This window comes from Fundulus heteroclitus, chromosome 20 (genome assembly GCF_011125445.2).
Source record: "Fundulus heteroclitus isolate FHET01 chromosome 20, MU-UCD_Fhet_4.1, whole genome shotgun sequence".
NCBI classification, from domain to species: Eukaryota; Metazoa; Chordata; class Actinopteri; order Cyprinodontiformes; family Fundulidae; genus Fundulus; species Fundulus heteroclitus.
Genome location: NC_046380.1, coordinates 46,830,801 through 46,856,084, shown reverse-complemented (window position 1 = coordinate 46,856,084; position 25,284 = coordinate 46,830,801). Strand labels below are relative to the sequence as shown.

General features: G+C 41.7%; 2 protein-coding genes across 5 annotated transcripts in view; one reads left to right on the top strand and one right to left on the bottom strand.

Annotated features, from left to right (window-relative positions):
* Positions 1–11,530, bottom strand: part of efcc1 (EF-hand and coiled-coil domain containing 1) — a 29,202-nt gene extending 17,672 nt beyond the window's left edge. The window contains exons 1-2 of one of the 2 annotated variants that reach the window (XM_036152083.1): positions 10,511–11,530; positions 8,143–8,582 (exon numbers count right to left, since the gene is read on the bottom strand). In XM_036152083.1, coding sequence (XP_036007976.1) covers positions 8,143–8,582; positions 10,511–11,431 — 1,361 coding nt within the window. In that variant the 5' untranslated portion in view covers positions 11,432–11,530. The remainder of the gene's footprint in view (positions 1–8,142; positions 8,583–10,510) is intronic. The other variant, XM_012882490.3, reaches the window with a different exon arrangement.
* A 4,692-nt stretch (positions 11,531–16,222) lies between these two features.
* cfap92 (cilia and flagella associated protein 92 (putative)) overlaps positions 16,223–25,284 on the top strand; it is a 26,651-nt gene continuing 17,589 nt past the window's right edge. Inside the window, exons 1-6 of one of the 3 annotated variants that reach the window (XM_036151496.1) lie at positions 16,223–16,435; positions 20,372–20,610; positions 21,832–22,022; positions 22,120–22,339; positions 22,426–22,545; positions 22,635–22,739. In XM_036151496.1, the coding sequence (XP_036007389.1) occupies positions 20,418–20,610; positions 21,832–22,022; positions 22,120–22,339; positions 22,426–22,545; positions 22,635–22,739 (829 nt within the window). In that variant the 5' untranslated portion in view covers positions 16,223–16,435; positions 20,372–20,417. The remainder of the gene's footprint in view (positions 16,436–20,371; positions 20,611–21,831; positions 22,023–22,119; positions 22,340–22,425; positions 22,546–22,634; positions 22,740–25,284) is intronic. The other 2 variants (XM_036151495.1, XM_036151497.1) reach the window with 2 other exon arrangements.

The window sequence follows — 25,284 nt, the reverse complement described above, 5'->3', positions numbered from 1 at the left end:
TTCCGGGGACTGTCCCCGTTTTGGACCACCTGTCCCCGGCTAAAGCTGTCCCCGGAAATGTCCCCGATTTTACCGAGGGGGGAAATGTGTTGCGGTAGCTGGTTGCGCTGCTGATAATATAAAGACGAGGAACAGAGTGCACCACTAGATGGCGGTAATGCTCCTTTTGGATGTCAGATGCCATTAAAACACGAAGAGGAAGAAGAAGAAGACGAGCGCTCCACTTTTAAAACAGAAGAAGAAGTGAAAAGTCGTCAACTGGTGGCAACTGATGGGGAGCTGCTGTGTTATTATGGTAAGTGTGTTAATCGATTCATTTTATTTGGATCAAGCTGATCCTGTGAGAAATGTTTGGTTTTTTTCCAGGTTAAAAAATAATCAATAAAAAGTAAGACAAGACCATGAGTTGCTGCTCACATGAGTAAAAGACACTTGGATAAAATGTAACAGAATGATTGAAAACTCTTTGTAAGGCGCTAATCTGGTTCTCCATGGATCAACAAGGGTTCGTCTAAAGAGGTTTTAGAACGGATTGGTGACCTTTACTTTATATTTCAGATAGTTAGTTATTAGTAGAGTTATTACAAGTTGTTTTGCTGATTTATGGTTGGGATTTATGAGCATAGACTTCCAGGCTTAGGTTTAGCTTTTCTACTGCTCAGTTTGGATTTATGAAAGTTCCTCATGAAAAAATAGGAGTCAGTAACAGGAAAACTGAATGAGAAAATATTTACATGATCTGAGAACGATGGAGGAAGAGATAACTGCCTTTTTAATGTTCATTTATTATGTTGTTTTTGCTTGTAGCTCCTAGTATTGTGGTAATTAGCATTTTTTCTATTTAATCAGAGGAAATAATAATAATAATAATAAGAGGACGTTTTCATGTTGTACAATCTAATGTTATTGGAAGTGATTTTAAATATATAATGTCTCTGTTTTAGAATAATGTAAGATTGATACAAGAGGTGAAAGGAAGAGAATAGGAAGACAGTAAGGAGATTAAATGAGAGTGGAGGAAAATAGGAATATTGATGTAAAGAATGATTGACGAGAAGGGAGAAATATTTACTTAGAGTATTAATAAAGTTCAAGTGATAAAGCGCTGACATGATATACTCAGGTTTGAGCTGAGAAGCCCAATTGTCTGAGGATATAACCTCTTTCTGAGTCTCTGCACTGAACATGAGTTTCACTGCTCTTCCCTAGCTGTGGCAGAACTAAGAGGCAGTTTAGTTGTATCTTTTTCTTGTGTCTTAAAAATGTCAGTTCTGCACATAATACATTCTCTTCTCCTCTTATTCTATCCAGACCTCTGGATACCGGGGCTGATGGCTCTTCAGACACAAAACGCCTTGAAGAAACCAGAGATAAACTCATGTTAGCTGACTCACTGACCGGAGTTAACTCACCTTATAGGAGCAAACAATATACTCACACATCAGCTACTACCATACACATACACATAATGTAGTTATACACACTTTATGTAAGTTTATACATGCTCATACTGCACTATACACACAATCACTTGCATTCATGTCAAGGGTTTTCCCAAGTCTGTGCCTTTGTTTTACCTCACATCACCACAATCCATTGGACAATGTCTTGTTCCAAACAGGCTCTATGCACTATGTGCTCTATGTGCTTATAGCTCATTAGTGGGAGAAATTAATCTGCTTTGTGATGCACAGAACCCTTATGTGGTCAGTTGACAGTAAGAAACATATATCATCCTTTACCAGCGGGCTTGACTGCTACTTTTTGATGTTAACGCAGAAAAACCTATTTCTCATAGGTATGTAGACGTGAACAGAATGAGTATTTGTTGCAGTTTTTTTTAAATTTGGGGGACTCTGTCTCCACAGACAGCCACAGGCTAAATGTTTGTATTTACTGGTTTTTCTTTTCCTCATGTCACTTTCCCCTTAGGGGGTGGCAGAGCTCTTTGGGCTACACAAAATTGAAAAACCCTGCTAACCACTCTGGACCCCTCCACTCCCACTCCCACCACTTTGCCCCAACCCAGAGACACAGTTCTAGTTTCTATTAATAACACTATTTATTGATTTTATTAATCTTAGGATGCACTAAAGGTCTGGAGAGGCACATTCCTGTCTTTTACACTTGATTTTTATTGTTTAAATATTAATAAACATGTAAAAATAAATGAAACCATTACTGTCCCCGTTTCCTAATTTCATCTTGATTAGATGTATTGATTTTTATCCACGAGCAAGAAATGTCCCCAGATTTGATTTTAGAAATCTGGTCACCTTATGCTAATGTGTTTTTGGTTTTGTTTTAAGGTTGTGAAAAAATAATTTCATGAGGTTTTGCACATTGATGGGATGTTAATGTCCATGGTTTCCGATCTGCTCATTACACTGAAACATGACTAAAAGGTAAGTTTAAACAAGCTCCTCGATGTCTGTAAGCTGCTAACGCTAATAACTTGATACAAACCCATTTAAACAGTTTGCTGAAACATAATATTTGTTTTTGTTCACTCTGCAATCGGCTGATAATGCCACAAGTGCTTGTGTAACATTGATAAGGAAAATTTATGTTGATTAATGGTATTTTGAGGAACTGAAGAGAAAGCTATCAAGCTAATTGCCTCCTGGTCAGCTATATGATCGGATATACCATCAACACTACCTTCCAGTCATCCGCTCCTTGAAAGCTTATTGACAGAATCATTTCTGTTAATAAATTGCTATATTTGAAGAGAAGTTTTCACTTATTTATTCCATATGTATGGAGGGTTTGCTGTTAGAAAATTTCAGAGCGCGAATCCCTATTGGCTGTCAAAATAGCCCAGGAGGAATAGGGACATTGATTGGATGGAGCAGAGATGACATTTTAGACAGATAAGAATCTAAAGTGCACAAAGTCTACAAAGAGACTTAAAGGTAGAGTCGGCGATTTTTCCAGAAGTTTTCCTAAGTCCCCTTTTGAATAACTGGCATGTAAAAGACTGTATCACCTGCTGTTCCGCTCCTCAGGGGGATCGTGTGAAAAAATATCACAAATCCACTCTGGTCTTATTTCTTTCTATTAAGGCCTTCCCCTTCTGTACGCGGTTTGCTTCTTGCAACTCTCAGCTATGTTCAAAGTATACAGTGACAGCAGTGGAGATACAATGAACAGCTAACACAGAAGCTAACCTAATATATAAATACTAGAAGTGCACATGCGCAGCCAGCAACCGGAAACTAACCAGGAATGTGCACGCACATAGGCGTTAATATGGACTTAATCAGTGGTCCCCTAATCTCTAAATAAAAACATGGTCACACTGATGATGGATGAATATCAACAATGGATATGGTTCCCAACTCCTGCTTTCAGCCTGGTCCCTGTTGGATTGTTCAGCGATCTGCCTCCATGTCTCGTACCCTTGCCTGCCTCCTGACCATGCTCTTATCATAAGGGCCCAGAAAGTCTATTGTAATTGCTGGATTTTTTGATACATAGGTCTGAGTAGCAAGGCGCTGTGAAGGCTTTTGTAATTTGAATGTTTCTTATTAGTGGCTTTTTGTTGGCCTCAACATATATGGAAACTCACAAAAACTGCATTCAGCCCTTGCTTAAATTGTAGTATACCAAAGGAATTAAAAATGGGTTTATCCAAATGGCTCTATAACACCCCCTAAACTCAACAAGGCGAGCCAGTATAATAAAAACATTTGAAATTTGGCATACAGATTTGGCAAACCTCGTCTCTTGGATGCATGTCTTAAAAGAGGAAGTTGTCGATTTTGGGTCAAATGGTAATTTTTGAGGAATTTTGAGATTTTAAACATGTCAAACTTTGACACACTCCATCTAGGGATTGTTTTTTCTCCAGGGCCAGCAACCCTGGCCCTGAAAATGTGTGACTCTGGTAAGGAGTAAGGCCAATGTTGACAACCCAGGGTTCCGACCAGCAAGCAGAGGCGTAGTTTGACACGCCTCTCTGCAGCTTCCGTACTGTTACCCACCCATCACCCCACTGAGACAGTTACTTTCCCACGGCAAAAACTAAACAGATTAAAAACTGATCTAAAAGGAGCTGCAGGCAATCTGTATAATCAATCAGATTATACAGATTGGTCAAACAAATTTCCTATCTAACATTGAATGTGTGAGTGAATGGCTGAATTTTGTATTAAGCGTTTTGGGGTTCTCAGGCCTTGATAAAAAGCGCTATATACAGACCATTTAGAGGCTCAGGAAACCTTTGCAGGTGTTTTGAGTTAATTAGCTGATTAGCCTGTAAAGGCTCCCACATACTCGGTCGTCCTGTGTGCATACTGTGAGCCGCGCTGACTCTCAGTGCTGACTCTCTGCAGATCTTTTATTCTTCATAGTTGAGCGTAGCTATTGCTTACATTTCTTGTGGCAATTTTTTACAATTCCCACATTTTCTGCCAGAGGGACGAATCGTTGGAATGGATGGTAAAATGTTTGATTAGCTAGCTGAGCACCTGGAGCCATTTCTTTTCCAGCAGGCTCCCACCACACACCTGTCAGTGAGAACATAGAGGGACTGTGATGCTGCAAGTCCTTGTGACTGCCTGCTTGGAGTAGCTCAGTGTATCAAGCTCGGTGTCACATATAAAAAAGTTTGATGAAAAGACTTCTTAATACCGAGCAGTTTGTAGTGTGACACCACTTAAGTGGTCGTGAAAATGGAACTCTGCACTCAAGGAGGACTCTTTCCGCGCAAATATGTGTGGAATAGAATAGAATATCAGTTTTCCTTCCTTATGCACTCTAGCCAAGTAGGTTAATATTACAGTCATTCAGCCTCCCAACCAATCACAAGCGCAGACCCAGGAATGCTCCTTCACCAAGCTCCGCCCCCTCCAAAGGGTTCAGAGAGCACATGTTCTTTTTTCTTTTTTAAAAACTTGCAGTTTTGGTAAAATGTTGGTCAAATAAAGGGTTGAGTTTGAATTCAGTGTTTGTGTGTACTGCATTTAAAATAGGTCGCACAGCAACATCATAAAATGGCCAGGGCTGCACTTAAAATATATCTTTTGAATTTGTTGATAATTATCGATATTATTTATATTTTATCAATACGCTTTTTTTCTATATCGTCCAGCCCTATGATTTACTTCTGATGATTCAATCAGAACAAAAAAGCACAGGAGCACACATTGATCCAGTAGAACAGATTACTGGATCAATGTTTGCTTCTGTGCTTGTTTGTCTCTCTTGTTGTGTCTCTGCTCTGTCTTCTGTAACCCCAGTCGGTGGAGGCAGATGACCGTTCATACTGAGCCCGGTTCTGGTTCTGCTGGAGGTTTTCCTTCCCGTTAATGGGGAGTTTTTCTTCCCACTGTCGCTTCATGCTTGCTCAGTATGAGGGATTGCAGCAAAGCCATGTACAATGCAGATGACTCTCCCTGTGGCTCTACGCTTCTCCAGGAGTGAATGCTGCTTGTCGGGACTTTGAAGCAATCAACTGGTTTCCTTATATAGGACATTTTTGACCAATCTGTATAATCTGACTGATTCTGATTTTGTAAAGTGCCTTGAGATGACATGTTTAATGAATTGGCGCTATATAAATAAAATTGAATTGAATTGAATCATACCTCCAAGCCAAAAGGGGGCAGAGTAGTGGTGCAGTTCATTGTAAAAAAACGAGGCCCCTTAGTCATATGGGTTTCTGAAACGTGAACATGACTGTTTGTTTTTAATCTGAATGAAATCTGAATGCACAGAACACTGACACAAATCCAGAGATGATCACCCATAGATTATAAAAGACAAGAGGTTCAAAGCCTACATAGTATCATATTTCTATAAACACCAATAATCTACTTCAAATAACTCATTATAACACTTGATATTGTAGCGCCTTAAGGAGTATGTGGGTGAACTGAGACCAGGGAGGAGTTAGGCTTTCAGTTCAAATGGTCATGGAGGATTGGCTGCTAAGATCCATAGGATGGAGGTGCCTGTGTGGTATTGTTCATTTCCAGGCAGAATGAAAGAAGAGAGTAGAGATTGACGAGAACCGTCAGTTGTTCAGGCTCTCACTCAATAGGCCTTTCTGTTGCTTTTGTGGTGATGAATTATTTACCATCAATGAAAGGGTAGAGAAAAAACTTTGGAACCCTGCCTGCATAGATTAGCAGAGTTTGGGTCATATGGCAGCATCTGTTGTTGCTACATTTGTCATTTGAAATAACCTAAAAGCAGATTGTAGCTTGAACTTTAATCATATGCGTTCGCATATGCCTGACTGTGCCTTAGACCCCATAATCACAGCAAAATGTGAACATTACAAGTATTTAGAGACATCTGCTAGCCAAACAGCCAGAGCAGCAGACACTGATTATATGGTTGAAGCCGGAGCAACTGACTGAGAGATAAACATTGAAGCAAAACCTTTGAACTTTGAAAGTTGAATTACACCTTGACTATGACCAAAATGAACAGTTCCAAAACATGAGCTGAGTTGGAGCAGGACGGGCCTGCCACACACGAAGCACGCTCAATAAAGCTCAACAGAACAAGGCTGAAAATGGGAAAAGCTAACCACATCAGACCTTCTAAACAGCGAGGTACAAACGTCTCAGGAACTAAACAGAGTCCTTTAGCTCTGCTTTACGCGGATTTACAATTCATCAGCACAGGATTTTAGTCACAAAGGTTCCTCTGATGTAATAAGCAGCCAAAAGCAGCCCTACTTTGTTTTAACAAGGCTAACAAATATGGCTTTTTTTTCAAGCCCTTACCACTGACTGGGCCTGATAAACATGTGCATTCCTTATACCTCCATCAACCAAAACAGTTCAAAAGTCCAACTTTACATTTACTTCACCACAATAGCTCTTTTTTCTGTTTAGATATGTTTGCATTTCTGCTTTTGTTGAATAAAATATTAGAATTATTACAAATGTACTCATTTCTATTTTTTGTTCATTCAATTTAACATTTGCCAATGCTTAAACTGACCAATGTTCAGTGTCTATACCTTTCAGTAAATTAGACCATCCTTTAGTCTTATGAGGCTAGTAACCATTTAAACTAGATTCTCTGTCTCTACCTTACTTAAAAGAGTGTATGTATACAACACAAAACTGTTTCTCACCTAGAGAATTATGGGCCTATAGAAATCCCTGTAGGAAAATGCATCCATTTCATGCTTGTCTATAAAAACCGCTTCTAGCACCGAGACCACGACTGCGTTAAGAGAGATATGATATCAGAAATTTAGGGTTTGTACAGCTAGATGTGCAAGCTTACAGCACCAAAGTTAAAGAGCCGGTCGTACTGCGGCGTGTCGGACTATTCACGTCTCTTAGAACGTTTTGTCACGTTACAATCACAAACCTCGGTCTGCTTTATGACGATCTTACAATGCAAAGTAATGCAGAAGAGAGACGGGAAATGATGATGGAGGGAAAAAGAAAAGTTGTGCCCTTCATTTGTATTCAGACACCTTTACTTTGGTACCCCTAAAATAAAATCCTCTACAATAATCTGCTTTAACAAGTCAATCTGAGTTGAACTGCATGTGTTTTGTTTCTGGCCTCAGAGGTCCTTCAGAGAACATTAATGAACAAGAAGCAGCATGAAGACCAAGGAGCCCAGCGGGCAGATCATGGAGAATGTCGTGGAGACGTCTAAAGCAAGGTTAGCTACTAAAACTATATTCCAAGCTTGAACATCTCCCAGAGTTCTGTTCAATCCACCATGTGGACATGGAGAGTAGATGGAGCAACTGCTGGCATACCAAGACATGGGCATCCACCTAAAATGACAGGCTGGGCGAGGAGAGCTTTGATCAGAGAAGCAGCCAAGACTATGACTCTGGGGGAGCTGCAGAGGTCCACAGCTCAGGTGGGAAGAATCTGTTCACAGGACATCCACTCTTAATCATATACTCCACACAACTGGCCTTTAAGGAACCGTTGCGTGGCATGAAGAAATGCACAACTGACCCTGAACCTACTTCTACATCACCAATCTGACCAAGAAACCAGCAGATGTGATTAGATTCGGCTGAGATGTATCTTTTATTTCACCGACTGTGCTTCTGAGGTGGTCCAAACGCACATGAAGTTATGAAAAGGTTTCATTTAGATCCACGCTAAACAATGCTTTTTAAAGCGATGCGCCTGTGGCTGTGTTTACCTGTAGTGTAGGAGCTCAGACTCCAGCTGGAGAAGGTGTCTTTGCAGCGCTGGAACATGACTGGCCTTTGCTTCCAGTTCCTTCACTTTTGCCAGTCCACTTAGCAGAGCCTGCCTGGCCTCCTCCACCTTCTTCCTCATGCTCCCCTGCTCCCTCTTCAGAGCCCTGTTGCTCTCTTCCAAAGCAGCAACGGTCTCCCTGCAGCTCCACAGCTCCTGCTCCAGTCTCTGGTTACACAACATGGCCTCCTCCACCTGCCGTTCTCTGGAGCTGCGCAGATACTCTATCTCATGGATGATGTTCTGCAAGCTTTTAAGGTTGCTGTTCGGACTCTTATTTAGCTTGGTGTTGGTCATATTTTTCTGGACTGCCAGTCTCTGCTGGGAAACAAAACATCCTTCTTCTGCTTTGTGCTTGGAGTGACTTTTCCAGAGTCCAACCTAACGGGAAGGAAGGTGTGAAGAGACAAAATTAGAATAAAATCACAAACTGAGTAACACTGAACTAAAAAGTGCAGCTTTGCTTTGATACGTTGATATGAAAATGACCTTATGAAAGATTTGCTAAAAATTAAACCCAATTCTGTAAACATGCAGAACATGTGGGGTAGCTTGATGTCCCAGCAGCCCCATGATGAGATCAGTGGGTGCGTGCAGACGCTCATCCAGCACCACACTGTCAAGAGTTTTAGAGGAAATCTGACATTTGTTAAGGAAATTGGCCTCACAGTCTTTGTTGAGCATGCAGGTTCAAAAGGACATTTTGTAGGATTCACTGTTTGAGCCTTTTAGAGACTATATGAAATTTTACAAGGATAACATGAGTTATGTCAGAGGCTTGTCCTCCATCCGTCCTTTGACCTGCTGCTTGCAGATGTGTTTGACATCTGTACACAGATAGAGATGAGGGGTGCTGTGATTGGTCGAGGGTGACTGTATTACAGGATCTGCTTGTGTTTCTGAAGGATACACTCTCCCATTGTTGCTATTCTCAATGAAACGTCTGTTGCCGGCCGGCTTCAAAATCTCTGCCTCCACAAAGTATTCACATAGCACCTCATGCTGCAGGGCCTCTGGTGCCTGTTGGAGACATGCCAGGTCCTGGCCAGTCGACTTATTTCAATACTCATCAGCGGTCTGGAGCGAGTGGTTCACATGTTATTCCTTTGTAAGGGCACTTTCAGGAGTGAATTAAGTCTGCGATGCAAATTGGGTAAATAAAAAAGCGAGTACAGCAAAGCGAAGTTTGGCTAGAGTTCCAAAAGCTGAACTCTTCTGTCAATTTGCGTCGCCTTAAGGGGGCTCCTTGTCCATTAATTTAAGCAGAAAAGGATTTTATTTGTTAATCTATTGATTTACTGACGGAAAACGCCTGCAGTTTGTAGTTTGATCCATCCTCTGATGTAGTTTGTCTCCCAGAGTTTGGGGCAGCGGGTACCATCCAGGCTCAGCTACAGGTGGTGGTACTCGCTGAACCGGATGGGTCTCTGGAGGATCTGGTGGACCCAGGGGCACCGACGCCGTTGTTCGGCTTTTCCACATTACACGCAGCACTGTGACTCACTCAGTAAAATCCATCTCAGTCATGGTGAGCTGAACAGACAGGAGGAACTGGCAAATGGATAGAAGCTCCTCCTATTTGATGACGCGGTGAAGCGAGCTGGGGGAACCTGGCTGTGCTGCCAGCGCAGACTCTTTGCAAGGGAGAGGAAAGATGTCAAACGACCATCAGCAGTACACAGCATTCATCTTGTTTGCGTTTAGTGGGAATGTGCCATTAGCCTGATCATTTGTATATTTGCATGTGCAACAGAACTAAATCACAGGTCTTCAAGTTGTTTAACGTTATTGTCAGTGAATTTAATTGTTATTCTGGGACGCTGCCATGCAGCCAAGAAAATGTCTGACAGTGTACCCAGAAAACTCCAAGCTTGCAGCCTTTCACTGGTGATGTCATAATGATGAACCATGACTGAAACAGCAGCTATGGTGCAGATAGCATTAGGAGCGTCACTGTGGCGCAATGGGAAGAGGATTCTTGGGAAGGACTCCAGCTTCCTGCTGACCCTCTTGCTCCCTGTGTACCGATCTGTGTACCGCTGTTCTGTGTACCGCTGTATGAATACGTGGACGTTAAGTGAGACTGGTATTGTGGCTTTAATGTAAAGCAGACTGGGTGGTCAGCATGGGTAGAAAAGCGCTATATAAATGCAGTCCAGCTCCCATTGGGGGCCCATCCCCCTGATCAAGAGTGGCCCCAGCAGCGCCCCTGCCCTGGGTTACAACTACTACTATTAACCGGTGTGGTTTTACAGATGGACGGTCAGATGGACGTGCATTAAGCCCAGAATAAAGGCCAAGTCTCTCACCTGCAGAGCCAAGCAGCGGGCATCACTGCTCTGCAGCGCGGCTCTCATGTCCTCAACCAGCTCCCGGAGACTTGCGTTCTCATCCTCCAGTTTGCCTATCCGGTCCTCCGCCTCCTCCAGAGCCACGATCTCCTCGTAGCACTCCCTGCTGCAGGGGCCGGGGGAGCCGAGCCTGCAGCCGAAGGCGCGGCGCTCCACCGGGGAGGGCGAGGAGCCGGCGCTGGCCCCGGCCCACAGCAGCGTCTCTCGCCGCTTCAGGGGGCTCCTCAGGCGGATCTGAGTCTCTATGTGCTCGCTGTCCTTGGCGACCAGCAGCCGGCCGTCCTCATACTGGCAGCCCGCCCTGGTGCTGAAGTAACCGCACAGGTTGGCGTGGAAGTGTCTGAAGGTGAGCTCGCTGGGCAGATTGTCCAGAACTCCGGCGGACTCCTCCGATTCCGAGTCCGGGCTCAGTCCAAGAACTTCGCACAAGATGCTGAAGTCCTCCGCGGGGATTTTGCCGAGTCCCTGGCAGTCGAGGTGGTGGAAGATCTCCTGCAGATACTGATCCAGCCCGGTGGCCAGGACGATGATTTCGTTCTCGACTCCCCGGTCCAGTCCGTAATGGTAAGCCAGAGTGCTGACGATCCACTGCGTCCTGCGCGCCGGGCGGCTGTACGGGTCACAGGAGTTGGAGGCATCCATGGTTTGGACCCAACTACATGTCCACACACGGAGCTGCTCGGCGCTCTGGTTCCTCCCTGCCCGCGTCCTGCTGCAGCCCGGAGCCGAACCCAGTCCAGTTGTGAAGAAAGCTCTGCCCCCAACATCCACAACGCACCGAAACAAAGAGCGCTCAACCAACCTCTGCTCCCACAAGACACACTGCGTAAAGTTTTCAGTCTGCAAATCTGTTTGTCCTCCTCTCCAAGCCCATTCCATCACCTCCGCATTATTATTGGTTCACATTTTTAAAGTGATTACAAAAATAAAACCATACAAATCTTTTAAATGTGCTTAATTATAGGAATAATTGTATTTTCTAGGTGATCTCATTAATGCAAACACTCTACATTTGCCTTATTTAAAAATCATTGAATGAAAATGCATTTATTCCATAGGCTTACACGTTCTTCAAATAAAGAAATGCTTTTAAACAACTGTAGATTTGTTTTTATCCTGCAATTGTTATTACAATTAGAACAGAACAATTATTACAATTAATGGCATGTTTTAAGGTTGAATCACATGTAGACCTAATGCGTGTTTTACAACTCTATAGAGATTTACGACCAAAAGTTCAACATTCAACCCATTCAAACATGGAATAAGACGCATGGTGTGTGTGTGTGTGTGTGTGTGTGTGTGTGTGTGTGTGTGTGTGTGTGTGTGTGTGTGTAACAGCAATAAGAATGAGTGATTTCAGCAGTGTTTCTCTAGATTTTCATTCAATATCTGCATTGAATACTATAACAGAATGGCACCACGGCACAGAGCTTTTAAATGTAATCTAGTGTTTTTAAAGCATCAAACTGTGTATTTTATATATCTTATGGGGGCGAGCTATCTTCCTCCATTTTCCAGACCACTCAGCTGGCCTTAAACAAAAGACTTTTTCCTTAAAAAAAATTATGTTGATTTAGTGCTATGTGAAAGATTTAATTTTCTTAGCTTTGCAAAAGCTAAGAAAATCTCTTTTTCTGTGGCTAGACAAGTTTTCTGGACAAATGTTGATTTGCAGCAGTAGGAGGAAGAGTCTCTCTGAACTGAAACGGTTGCTGACCTCTGGACTCAGGGGTACCAGGGATTATGGGCCCCATGACACAAAATCTAAATCATCCCTAAAGCTCATATAAATATCTAAGATAGTTTTTTTTGAGGGGGGCGGGGGGGGGGGGGGGGGGGCAGTCAGTCAGGGCCCTTGGGATTGTCCTAACCTTTCCCCCTAATGCCCGTGCTGCCTCGACTATGAGAAGGAATTAATTTCTCTAACGGAGTTTCTAAATGTCAAATATATTTAAGTACACAAAGGAACGAACAAGATGATATTTGTAGCTATATGTAATTAGCAGTTTATTAACAATGTAACAAAAATAAAACAACACCTAAAACACAAGCATATGTATATAACATGTTAAAACAAACATATAAAACATAATGAAAATATATATAACATGTTCAGTTGTTTCATGCTCCCCCCAGTGGCTACATTTGCTTGTAATGTGCTTTTGTAGTTTAAAACCCACAGCATTGAGTCCATCTGACGTGCCCCATCGCACAGAGACGTGCTATACCTTGTTAGAAAGGCCAAAGTCTCTAGTTTCCAACGATCCCAGCCATGGGTGGGTGGGTGGGTGGGTGGGTGGGGGAGCATGTCCACGCAGTGAAGATTTTCTGCAGAGAGAAGAAGCAATTTTTGCCAGACATTTAAATGCCATCTCCGTGTTGTGCTGTAAACCAATAATATGTATGAGAAAATGCTGACATGATTTAGAAACTTTTAAGCCTCTTCTTTTTTTTTTCTTTTTTTTTTTTCTTCCCAGTGTCCTATCTAGCAATGTGGCAATAAAAATTGATATCTTAATGCCAAATAGAGCTCGACAGATTTTACTTTCACAAGTGGAGCAAACAGCTTTCGCCATAATGCTCCGCTTGATTTGTGCGTGTAAATAGCTTTATTGTGATTCCTGCAAGGAGAATTTCAAATTATATGGACACTACAATGGGAAAGTAGGAGAGTAAAGGAAGAACAAGAAGAGAAAAAAAAGAGAAAGAAGAGGTGAAAGAAAGAAGAGATAAAAGGAAGAGAATGATAAAACTTCCTCTGTCTGCTCCATCACCTGGAAAGAGACACAAAAAGAACAGCACAACCAACATAAAGCAACAGATACAATCGTGTAACACCTTGATACCATTGCTAAATCATATGTATTATTATTTAATTTATATTTATAATTATTTATTTTAAGCCTTCTTCTGAGAAGGATTTAGGAAAAGACAAGTGACCATTTTTGACTTTGGGTTAAACCTTTGATCATTTCAAATTCTAGCCTAAATCCATGCTTATATTTCAGAAATGCCAGCATAACACATTCTGTTGTTTCATCCTCCCTACGGTGAGGGCCCTGGTTATACATTACATCTTATGGTTAAGAATCTCTTAGAATCTGAAAATAAAACAATTGTTGCTCTAAAGATGGCCGATGCCATAAGACGATTGCCAACGACCAAAGAATTTTAATGTACATGGTCAGCAGCAGAGGTTGTTACCTCTATCATCCAGACGATGCAGCCTCTGTTATCTTGAGTTGGCAGCTGATGAAGTAAAAACTTCCACAGGCGCTGCTCGTCATCTTCAACACTGCCATCACTCAGTGCCTCCTGTGTTCATCCATCACCGTGGGGTTTGGCTCATCCACAAAACAGGACAGGTTCAAAAATCCTCAAACAACTAGGTCTGCAGAGAGGATCATCAGGGCTGACCTCCCCTCCACTCATACAGGTCTGGGGTGAAGAAGGGGGCAGCCAACATCCCGGACACAAAGTGATTAGACCTTTACCTGCAGGTCAGTGCTATTTACCAAAACAAGCCACCACAGGTTGTTCCCCTGATCAACACATTAAACGTCTAGCTGACTGAGTAGTAAGCTACACTGCACATTTTCACCATCACCAACTCACACCTTCCCCTTTGTTGCTATTACAAGGAACAACAACAACAAACTAATGCACTGTTAGGATACTTAGGCTATACCTTGTGCATGTGTGCTATGATTGCTGCAACCAGTCTGTAGTCAAGGCCAAGTAGAATCAGAATCAAGTTTATTGCCAAATAGGTTTGCACTTACAGGGAATTTGACTTGGTGTTGATGGTGCAGACAAAACAAAAAGGATATATATATATATATATATATATATATATATATATATATATATATATATATATATATATATATATATATATATATATAGAAGCTATAAACTGTGCGTTAATGTAACGCAGAAGGTCTGGAGATGCTACCTTGGTGAAGCTTGTAGGTCCTGAACGGAGGAGAGAGACAGTGTCCAGAGGCACAGGCGGCTCTTGGCCTTGTTCATAAGGCTGGTAGCAGATAGAAAAACTGTTCTGGTGGCGTGAGGTTGTGGTCCTGATGGAGCGCAGCCTGTTCTGGTTCTGGTCCTGATGGACTGCAGCCTGTTCTGGTTCTGGTCCTGATGGAGCGCAGCCTCCTGCCAGAGGGAAGTGACTGAAATAGTTTGTGACTGGGGTGCGAGGGATCAGCCACAATCTTCCTGCACGCCTCAGAGTCCTGGAGGCATACAGGTCCTGGAGAGATGGAAGATTGCAGCCAATCAGCTTCTCTGCAGACCTGATGACACGCTGCAGTCTGCTCTGGTCCTTAGCGGTGGCACCAGCGTACCAGATGGTGATGGAGGAGGTGAGGATGGACTCCATGATGGAGGAGTAGAACTGCACCATCATTGTCCTTGGCAGGTTGAAGTTCTTCAGCTGCCTTCTTCAGGAAGTCCATCCTCTGCTGGGCTTTCTTGGTGAGGGAGTTGATGTTCAGCTCCCACTTTAGGTCCTGGGAGATGATAGTTCCCAGGAAGCGTACCCAGAAAGCGGAAATCACTGACCCCCTCCAGGAGGGGATTGATGATTTCTTTCAGGTGTGAAAGCACAAGGCACTCAAAGGACTTCATAACCACAGAGGTCAGAGCGACGGGTCTAAAGTCTTTAAGTCCTGTGGTCCTTGGCTTCTTGGGAACAGGGATGATGGTGGAGGATTTGAAGCAGGCTGGTACGTGACATGTCGTCAGTGAGGTGTTAAAATGTCTGTGAACACTGGAGACAGCTGATCAGCACAGTGCTTCAGGGTGGATGGAGACACAGAGTCTGGTCCAGCAGCTTTAGGGGGTTCTGTCTTCATGAATGGAAAGAGTTTTCACTGGGGAGAAGGTGATCTGCTGGGTGGTGGTGTGGGGGGTGTTTGCAGGCTGATGTTCATTCTTGTCCAGCCATGCATGGGGGAGGTAATGTCATGGTCTGGGGCAGCGTGAGTTGTGGGGAGCTACAGTTCATCTGTGACGTACTGAAAGCAGAGCATGAAGCCCTCTCTTCAGGAACTGGGCTGCAGGCCAGCCTTCCAACATGACAGCAAGCCCAAAGCTCCTCCAAGCTAAACCACTGTTCTACATTTGATCATTATAGTTGTAAGCTCATTTAACAGTGGCGCAAAAACTTCATGAAATTTTAAACACAAACACTTTAGACAGCAGAATAAAATAACTCATGAATTTTGATTGCCCTCATCTTATTCTAATATGGCTCCACGTTTCAAAAGAAACTGCTGCTTGTGGATCTTACGGTTATTTTTAGACGTAAGACTGGATATTTTAGACTACACAGAATGTAAACAGTACGGGTAGATTGCATGTTTTTGTTAGGCATATTATTCATTAAAACGTTTAAAAAGCATTGTGCCTAGATTACCTTGTGTGTGTATTTTGCCCAGGCCAGGAGGGGTGATTTTAAAAACTAATATGCTCCAGCAGAAATGAAGATGATAATGCTTCTGTAGTTTAGTTTCCCAACTAGTTCCACAATGAAATGGTCAGTTTTATTAATAATGGATAATATTTAGCTTTAATGTTCACACTGGTCCGCCATAAATACACAATTGTCTCCAAAATGAAACAATGTCCTCTCAAACATTGAAGTGTTGATACTTTCATCATGCGGACAGATTACTGACGAAGAAGAAAGGCATCGTTTATGTTGGTGTAAGCCGTTGCTATGGAGACAGCTGCGTCCATGGAAACCTGAAGTCATAACAACGGCCTGTAACCGGCAGCACAGCAACTGGAGCTTCAGCCACAGGAATCTGCAGCGCTGCTGAAGAAAGCTGGACTTGGTGGATTTCAAATGAACCTGAGACGTAGCAGGTTGGGTTCACTTAAACTTCTTTGAGCTGGCTCGTAATGCTTGTCCAATTATGGAACAGTCTGAGCCTCAAAGCCCAGTTTTCTAAACGCGTCTTAGAAAAACCCGATGAAACAAACCTAGTTTTAATTGCCGTTCTGTCACAGATTGTTTCGTTTTTCATTTTTGCTAAATGCAGTTGCCGCTAAAGTTAAAAAGCTGAACTTATTTGTATTATTTTTTCCCCAATTTCACAGAGTCAAAATTTCATTTCACTTTATGTTATTACCGTTGATCTAGAAGCAGTTTATGCTCCTGTCTGACAGCCAGGTTACCTGACTCCGCCAGATAGGCCGGTAGCTGAAAACTGTAGCGTTCACTTTCGTTCCTGTATTCGTGGAACTACTCTATTATTGTCTTAAATGATAGATCATATATTCAAATGCCTAGAATAAAAAGTTCTCCACACAAAATCGCGCACAAGGCAAGTTACAGCCAGTTTAAGACGAGAAAATGTCGTAATATTTAGGTCGCGACCGGCCGCAAATATCGCTCCATAAGTGATGAGCTCTGTTGTGAGCATGAGGAGGCAGACACTCGGCTCTTGCTTCATGCTCGACATGCATCAGCTGTATGAGACTATAGTGAATAAAAGTCCTGATACTGATGTAGCTGTTATGTCAGTAGGGTTACAGTCTCAGATTGGTGGACAATTGTACTTTGCCACTGGTGTTAAGAACAGGACTCGGATCTGAAGATAGCATCATCTCTTGGACCTGCTGTTTGTGATGCACTCATTGGCTTCCATGTTTTCACTGGATGTGACTCCACAAGCTCTTTTCATGGAAAAGGCAAAACAAAAGCATTCAAGACTGCTGTGGAAAGTGAAACATTCCTCACAGCATTTGCAAAGCTTGGTGAGAACTTTTACCCAAATTTTGACACTTTCAAAGATCTTGAAGTGTATGTGTGCTCCCTGTATGGACAGAAAATGAGTAGTGGAGTGGATGAAGCAAGGTACAGGATTTTCTGCACTAACCCAAGCGAAACAAGTATGCCACCAACCAGTGATGCATTGAAGTTACACTTCAGACGTGCCAATTACCAAGTGACTTACACAGACTTTCGTTGTCTGCTACAATTGGAGCCCCATCACCAACCAATCATGGCTGGGAGATGATAAATGCAGAACTCTGTATAAAGTGGATGACTAAACAGGCAGCACCAGATTCCGTTCTTGAATTTGTGCATTGTGCTTGTAAGACTAACAAATGTCAGGCTGGGAGATGCTCCTGTCTAAAAGTTAATCTGGCATATACTGAGTTGTGCAAATGTATTGGTTGTGACAATGATAAAGAAGTCGGAGTTGACAATGATGCCTCTGATGATGACTCTGAAATAGAGTAAACTCAATTTGATACCCATCAGTTTCATCAATATTGCCATATTGTCTTTTTCATAATATAAATTGGTTACCTGTGCTCTGAAATTAAAATTTGATCATTAAAATCTAATGATAAATATGTATATCTAAGTGTATGTCATTGTTGTTGGGGCTGATATTTAATTTCCAATTTTAGTGAATATAAATATGTTACCTGTGCTCTGAAATTAAAATGCGATGATTAAACTCTAATGATAAATATGTACATCTAAGTGTCTGTCATTGTTGTTGGGGCTCATATTTAATCTCCTATTTTAGTTAATAATTGCTGGAATGGTAAATAAGTGCCTTATAAACAATTTTAATACTGGATTCGATGTAAAATATCAGTAGGCCTACTTTTAAATGTGAAATTGAAAAGCCATGGGTGCAGCTCAGCCTAAGGCCTTAATTTCTTGAAAACATGCAGTTTTCATATCACTTTAACTCATAAGTCATTTGAGTGAGCTATTCAAAGCCTGTAATATTTGCAGAAAGTATTTAGATACACCAGATAAAAGAAACTTGGTTTTCATTCTTCTCTTCTGAAAAAAATGGGAAGCACTTAAAATTAAGGGAAAACCCAGATTTGTCACGTTTTTCAAAAAGTTGGCTCTTTCAACACCTTGTAACTTATGAATGTGCAGGTTTCACGTGGAGAACTTTTAATTATGAGTTTAGACCCTAGTAATGATTGAAAAAATGCAGAAATAGTTTAGTTCCAGAGTCACAGGAACGAAACTCAATTTAGAGCAACCCTACAGATTACAGCTACCGGCCTAAGATAGATTTGCTCCGCATATCCATCTGGAAACCTTCCGTTGAAGTAATTTTGGGAAGGGGCGGAAATACTGGTTAGCTGATTGGCCTATGTTGGTGATAGACGGGCCAAATAAACCAATCAGATTCGTCGTCGCTCGTAACAGAGCGACGACGAAAATACAACCACAAGCCAAGCTACTCTTGCTGCTGCAGGTAAAGGCTCGTTAGCTCAGCAAATAAATACTCTGTAATTCCGATAAAACTTGCTCGATAGCCACGCTAACGCTAGTTTCATCGGCTGAAGCCGCCATGTTCTTTAGACTGAACTGTTGCGCTTCTCGTTGCGTCACACCTCAACCCGCCTCAAAGCCAACGCTGATTGGACGTTCGTTTGGTGAACGGCTCCAAATTAATTGACATGACTGTAATTCTACAGTCAGTGGATGTACTAACACTATCAACTACTAGGAAATTAGGTGCTGAAGTATATTACATGTTATTCATATTAAATATATATATATATGTATATATAAGTATGTGTATATGTATATATGTATATATATGTATACACATATGTAAATATATGTTTTTGTATATTGTTATTTATATATTTATAAATGTTAAACATATATATTTAAATGAATAAAACACAAAATATTTCAGCACATGACTTTCTCAGTACTTGATATTTTTAGAACATAACATAAAACTATATGGCATTTGACATTTTAAAAGTTTTAAGCCCCCCCTGAACATGAGAAAATCCTCGTTATTCGATGCTGTAGCGCACATATTCCCTAGTTACTGGGGGGAAATAGGGAGTACCAATATGGCGGCTGGTGGCTTCAAAGCGACTCGTTCAAACAGACGGTGATTAGCACTCCAGTGTATCATATAGCTCAGTGGAGTAGCCAGACTGATCTGCGAGTGAAACCTTGAAAGCTCGCGAGATCAGGATGGTCTCACGAGGCTAACAGCCAGGTTCCTGGTAATGTGGCATGATGGGAAATCTGGTCAATAACACTACCTTTCTGTCCTACATGTGACAATAACCTTTCCTTTTTTTCTTCACAACATTTTAATCTAAAGGAAACGTGCAGAAATATGAACTCTCTCAAAGGCTTATATAAGGTACCATCTGATAAAAGCAGAACTTGACCATTTGAGCCACAATACCTAAAGGTACAGCATGCTTTGGTGCCAAAATAATCCCATACTAACAATAAAACAGGAGGCTAGCAGGGGGATTTAACTATGAATCAGTTTGACCCAAAATCTTCTGCCGTCTGCTAGGAAGATGAAGGATTTTCTTCGTGTGTGTGTTGCAGCGGTGTAATTCATACATCCATATCAACAAAGCAAATGCTTTCCTGGATGAGAACATAAGTCTTGGCTTGTCCTAGCGAGAACTGAGATCCAGGTTTGACTTCAAATCTGTGGTATGACCTGAGGAGAGCTTCTACAGGAGGTCTCCCTGTGGTCTAGCAAATATTGCTAGGTCCAGCTTTGGCATCCTGATACGCTTCTGTGGAAGATGAACGCAGATGAGCTGTGATGGGGTCTGAATGATTGATCATGCTCCTATTATTTCCCCATGACATTTTAAAATGGGCAGTAAACTGTTACGATCCACTGCAATAGAGCAAGGAAGGTTTTACTTGAGACCGGCTCAGTTCTGATGGGTGTTTTTGACTTTTATCTGGTTAATCATTGAAAAAACAAAGAAAAGCAAAGCAGAATCCTCTGTAGCATGTTTTCACTTATCTTCTTGCAGTTTCTCCCTGTGGAAATGATGACATTGACATGACCTTGTAGCCAACATGTCAGAGACCAACCTTTCTGCTGCACATTTGGACCAACCGGACCACATCCTCCACTCTGACACTGCGTTCCTGTCTGGAGAGGGTGGCTTGAACAATATCCCAGGTTCAACCCAAGTTCCCTCCTCACCAACAGAGGGCGACACCCATGATGTGCAATGGACACTAAATATTGCGCTGGCTGTTCCACCGGGTAAGCTTTACAAACCGATGTGTATTACTATAAGCTAAAATGGCAAGAAAAGCAGATGCCATCACTAAATAAAATCTAAAGCACCAAGATTTGATTCCAATGTAATTTGTATGTGCCAACCAATCAGGATTGTGGAAATAATTCCATTTTTGGGGAACTTCCAGGTCAAGTAGGGACACCAGATAGTGTAAATGGTGGCATCATGAGTGAAGAGATGGTGTTATTAAAGAGTTGCCAGCATGTCCTCGGTGAAGGCTGCTTCATTCATTCATTCATTCATTCATTCATTCATTCATCCATTCATTCATTCATCCATTCATCCATTCATTCATTCATTCATTCATCCATTCATTCATTTATCCATTCATTCATTCATTTATTCATTTATCCATTCATTCATTCATTCATCCATTCATTCATTCATTTATCCATACATTCATTCATTTATTCATTTATCCATTCATTCATTAATTCATTCATTCATCTATTCATTCATTCATTTATCCTTCATTCATTTATTCATCCATTAATCCATTCATTCATTCAGCCATTCATTCATTCATTTATCCATTCATTCATTCATCCATTCATCCATTTATCCATTCATTCATTCATTTATTTATTTATTCATTCATTCATTAATTCATTCATTCGTTCATTCATTCGCCCATTCATTCATCCGTCCATCCATCCATTCATCCATTCATTCATTCACCCATTCATTCATTCGTTCATCCATTCATCCATTTATCCGTTCATTCATTCATTTATTTATTTATTCATTCATTCATTCACCCATTCATTCATTCATTCATCCATTCATCCATTTATCCGTTCATTCATTCATTTATTTATTTATTCATTCATTCATTCACCCATTCATTCATTCGTTCATTCATTCATTCATCCATTCATTCATTCACACATTTGGCAGAACTGGACAGGTTGGCATTGGTCCTTTTCTCAGTTGGATGCTTCATGCAGCGGGGTCTGGACACTGTAGAAATTGCCCATTTCCATATAACCTCCTTTACTTAGATACCCCTAAAGACACCGAGTGCCAGGTTTATGTATGCTTTTTGTGAAACAATGTAAACACCGACCTCTGGTCTGCATGTGTATCACGTTAGCTACAAATTAGAGCATTCTTACTAGGTGCTTTTCTTAGAGCGTAGCACTCTTTTACCTTCATCTCAGGTGTCAGCATGTCTCCTCTCCCAGGTAAAGATGCTGAAACCCCTGAAGCAGTTGAAAAGGCGACTAAGAGCAATTCACGGACCTCTGTGGGCAAATCTCACAAAGCCCAGAGCTGCTATCACATTGAATGGCAGGTGTTGCCGGGAGACACAGTCAAAATGGACCTCATACTATTTGGGCCGGTGGCAAAGGTTTACAAAGAAAACGAAATCAAGGTGAGCATGACCTACTGCCTGGCAACAGATGTACAAATGCAGGTAACACTGCTCAGTGATCATAACCATAACACCAACAATCACTGTGTTGGGGCAGATGGTGAGGACGTGGCATGAAGGAGATAAGCAGTGGGTCGGCTGGTCCCAAGACATCCGCGTCAGAGTGAGCAGGGACGTGGTGATCAGGCTTCTCCAGGAGAAGGTCAGGCTAAAGATATCCAATGGGAGCAAAGAACTGTCCAGCCAAGCCAGCTACCAGAGACTGCGAGCAGTGAGAGTGTCTCAGGAGCTCCTGGACAACGCTGCAGACGTGTGTGGTGAGGAGTAGCAAGCTTCCCCAGAACAAACAAAACATTGTTTTATAGCAAAGCAAATGGAAGTGATACCTGGTTTATTGTTGTAGGTGAGGTTGAGACCATGGTAAGAGGAATGAGACGCCTCTGTGAGAAAAAGTGCTCTAAATCTACAGAACACAAAACTGAGCTGAAGTTTCATTTTGAGTCAGAGATGAGGAGCCGAGCAGGTAGCACTACCTCATGTGTGCCATAGGCTTAAAGGTTTCCCTTCCCATAAAACACTGACTTCTGCTTTTGTAATGTTCCCATTGTGCAGACAAAAGCCTGGCTCAGGCTGTGCTAAGCCAGGATTCTGACCCAGATGTGGTGAGAAAGACAGGCTCTACTTGTGTTGAGATCAGCCCTGTAGGTCTGGTGGTGGGTAAGTCGACCTCCCTGCTTATGCTGTGGGCTGCTTGATGTAACTTTCACGGCTAAATCGCTACTTTCTGGGAAATACGTTTTACATATTTAGTCACATTACAACCACAGAATAAATGTGTTTTAATGGAATTTAAGGTAAAATAGTAAAGAGTGCATCACCAAAAAGTGGAAGAATAACCAGTCAGTTTTCAAAATGTCTTGCACATTAAAATCTGAATGGTGTGGTGTGCAGTTGTATTGATCTTTCTCCGATGCCCTGTCCTCCAGAGGACAAAATCGGCTGTATCCAGACGAAGAGGCCACCAAGGTGGAAAGTTTGAAGCTGCCTGCAGCAGCAGCTTCGTCTGGAAACGCCCATCTGCATAACTAAGCTACAAACTACCGTTTCTGTGCATGCCAGCCATTTTGCTCCTCTACTGCATTTGTGTGGACCGACAACAAGCCGGTTCACACAAAAGCCTCTTTTCACGCTCTAGTAATCATTGCTTTTGCCCTGCTCTCCTTACTTCTTTACGTCTGTGGCAGCGTTACAGAAGCATCTGCATGCTCTGACCTTTTCTGTGCAGATACAGTATTGAGTCTATGTACATGTAGCCTGACTCAGTACGATGTAACTTGGCCTGCAGTTTCAGGGCTGGATCTTTTGGGCTATGTCTCTACTGATGGAAATTTATGCCCCCCAAAAAATAAGAAGGGTTATTTATTTATTTATTTTTTCAAAATGAGCGTGTATGTTTGTGCATGAAAAAATTAACGAACTATTTAGAAATGAAGGAAACAGAAAACTGATTATAGAATAGATGAAGGAATGCCTTAATGTACTGACGTTCTCAAACAGGAACACTACAAACATCTCAACACACACTTTCTTCAAAATACAATTCAATTAAATTTTTTCAATTCAGTTTTATTTATATAGCGTCAGTTCACAACACATAATGTCAAAACGTTATTAAAATAATGCAGAGACATCATAGTTCAGTCGAAATATTTTACAGAACCAAGGTTTGTTTGCAGCATCAGAAATCAATATTTTGGACAATTGATGCTTGATGTTGTTAAGGAATTAATAAAGTTATTTAATATTTAATAGAATGCTCTGCAGTCTTTCAGGTATTATCCTGTAAATACAAGCCCTATTTGGCTTTGATATTAGGACAATAGGTGAAAGAGTGATTGGAGCTCTGGCATTCTCTAACAGCAAACTTTGCACACATGGAATAACGTAAAGTATAAGAATTTATTAAGAGACATAATTCAACTTCAAGCCAAATATATTTCAATCAACAAACCTTTAACTGGACTTGTGGAGCTTAACTAAAACAGTTGAGCAAAGATGAATATTAAAGAAGCTGATGAACTATGTGCAAACAAAAGAACTAATTAAAAATGCTTGAGAAAAAAACATTACAAAAAAATGATTCAATGATTTGAGAGTTCAGTGCGGATGTCTAGCCATGTATGCTAACCATAAAGAGAAAACCCAAAAAACATTCTTCTTCAAATATTATTTACACCAAGCTTTCATGCTGACAGTGTTGACTTGTTCCCTTTCAGCCTGGAATTAACTTTGCACGGATGTGACCAGCTCACATAAACACTGCTGTGCCATCTGTTGGTAGTACTGCAGAACTATCAGAAAAAAGAAAGATGGTGACAACTGGCACAGCTACTGTGACAGCCCATAGTCCATCCTGCAACGCTGCAGTGCAAAGACAGCAGCAGGTGGTTGAAGACCGCCCTGATCTGCAGGGTTAGGGTTAACTAACCCTTTCCTTTAGACCCCTCCGCTGGGCGCTGCTGACTCACCCACAATATCATACTTCAGTCAGGTAGTCGTGTCATGGTAAAAATACACTGAAGTGCTTCAAAAGTATAGAGAAAGTGTAAAACAGAGAAATAAAATATAATAAAGCAACAATAATTGAGTTGGAAGATCTCTGTCTGCTAGCAGAGTCAGCTACTGCTGTCTTCTTCAGGCAGCGGGGAAAAGCATGACGTTGAGACCCCAGCTAACCTGGACGGATCTATGACCAGACTCTTTCTGCAGGAGCTCACAAAGCCAGCTTCACATGGCTAGTCTTATTTTTGCCCGGGGGTATGGTCACTTTACTTTGAAACCAAGATTCAGCTAGTGGGATTAAAGTCTTCATACCGACTGTGTCCTCCAGTGCAGCCGTTGCTACTGGAGAGAGGAAGAGCACTGCTCTGCTTGCTTTGATACCTATGTGACATCACTGGCAGTCCAGCGGCGGGGCATCATGTCAGTGGGTTAATGCTATGCATTCTGGGATTTTTTTTTTTACCTACTTTTTTGTTCTGTGTGCAGTCATTGTTCTGTAAACTGCTGGATCCCCACATCATGTGAAACATTTAAAACATGTACACCATGGGTTCTGATTAATTTGACTGGACCAGTTCTGATTAAATAAAAAAAACACCTACAAAACACAGTTTTCTTTTAATATCTGTGATTTAAACAACATAATTAGAGCAACAGCTTAACTGAGTAAACAATCTAGAATTTCATGTCGACCTTTTTG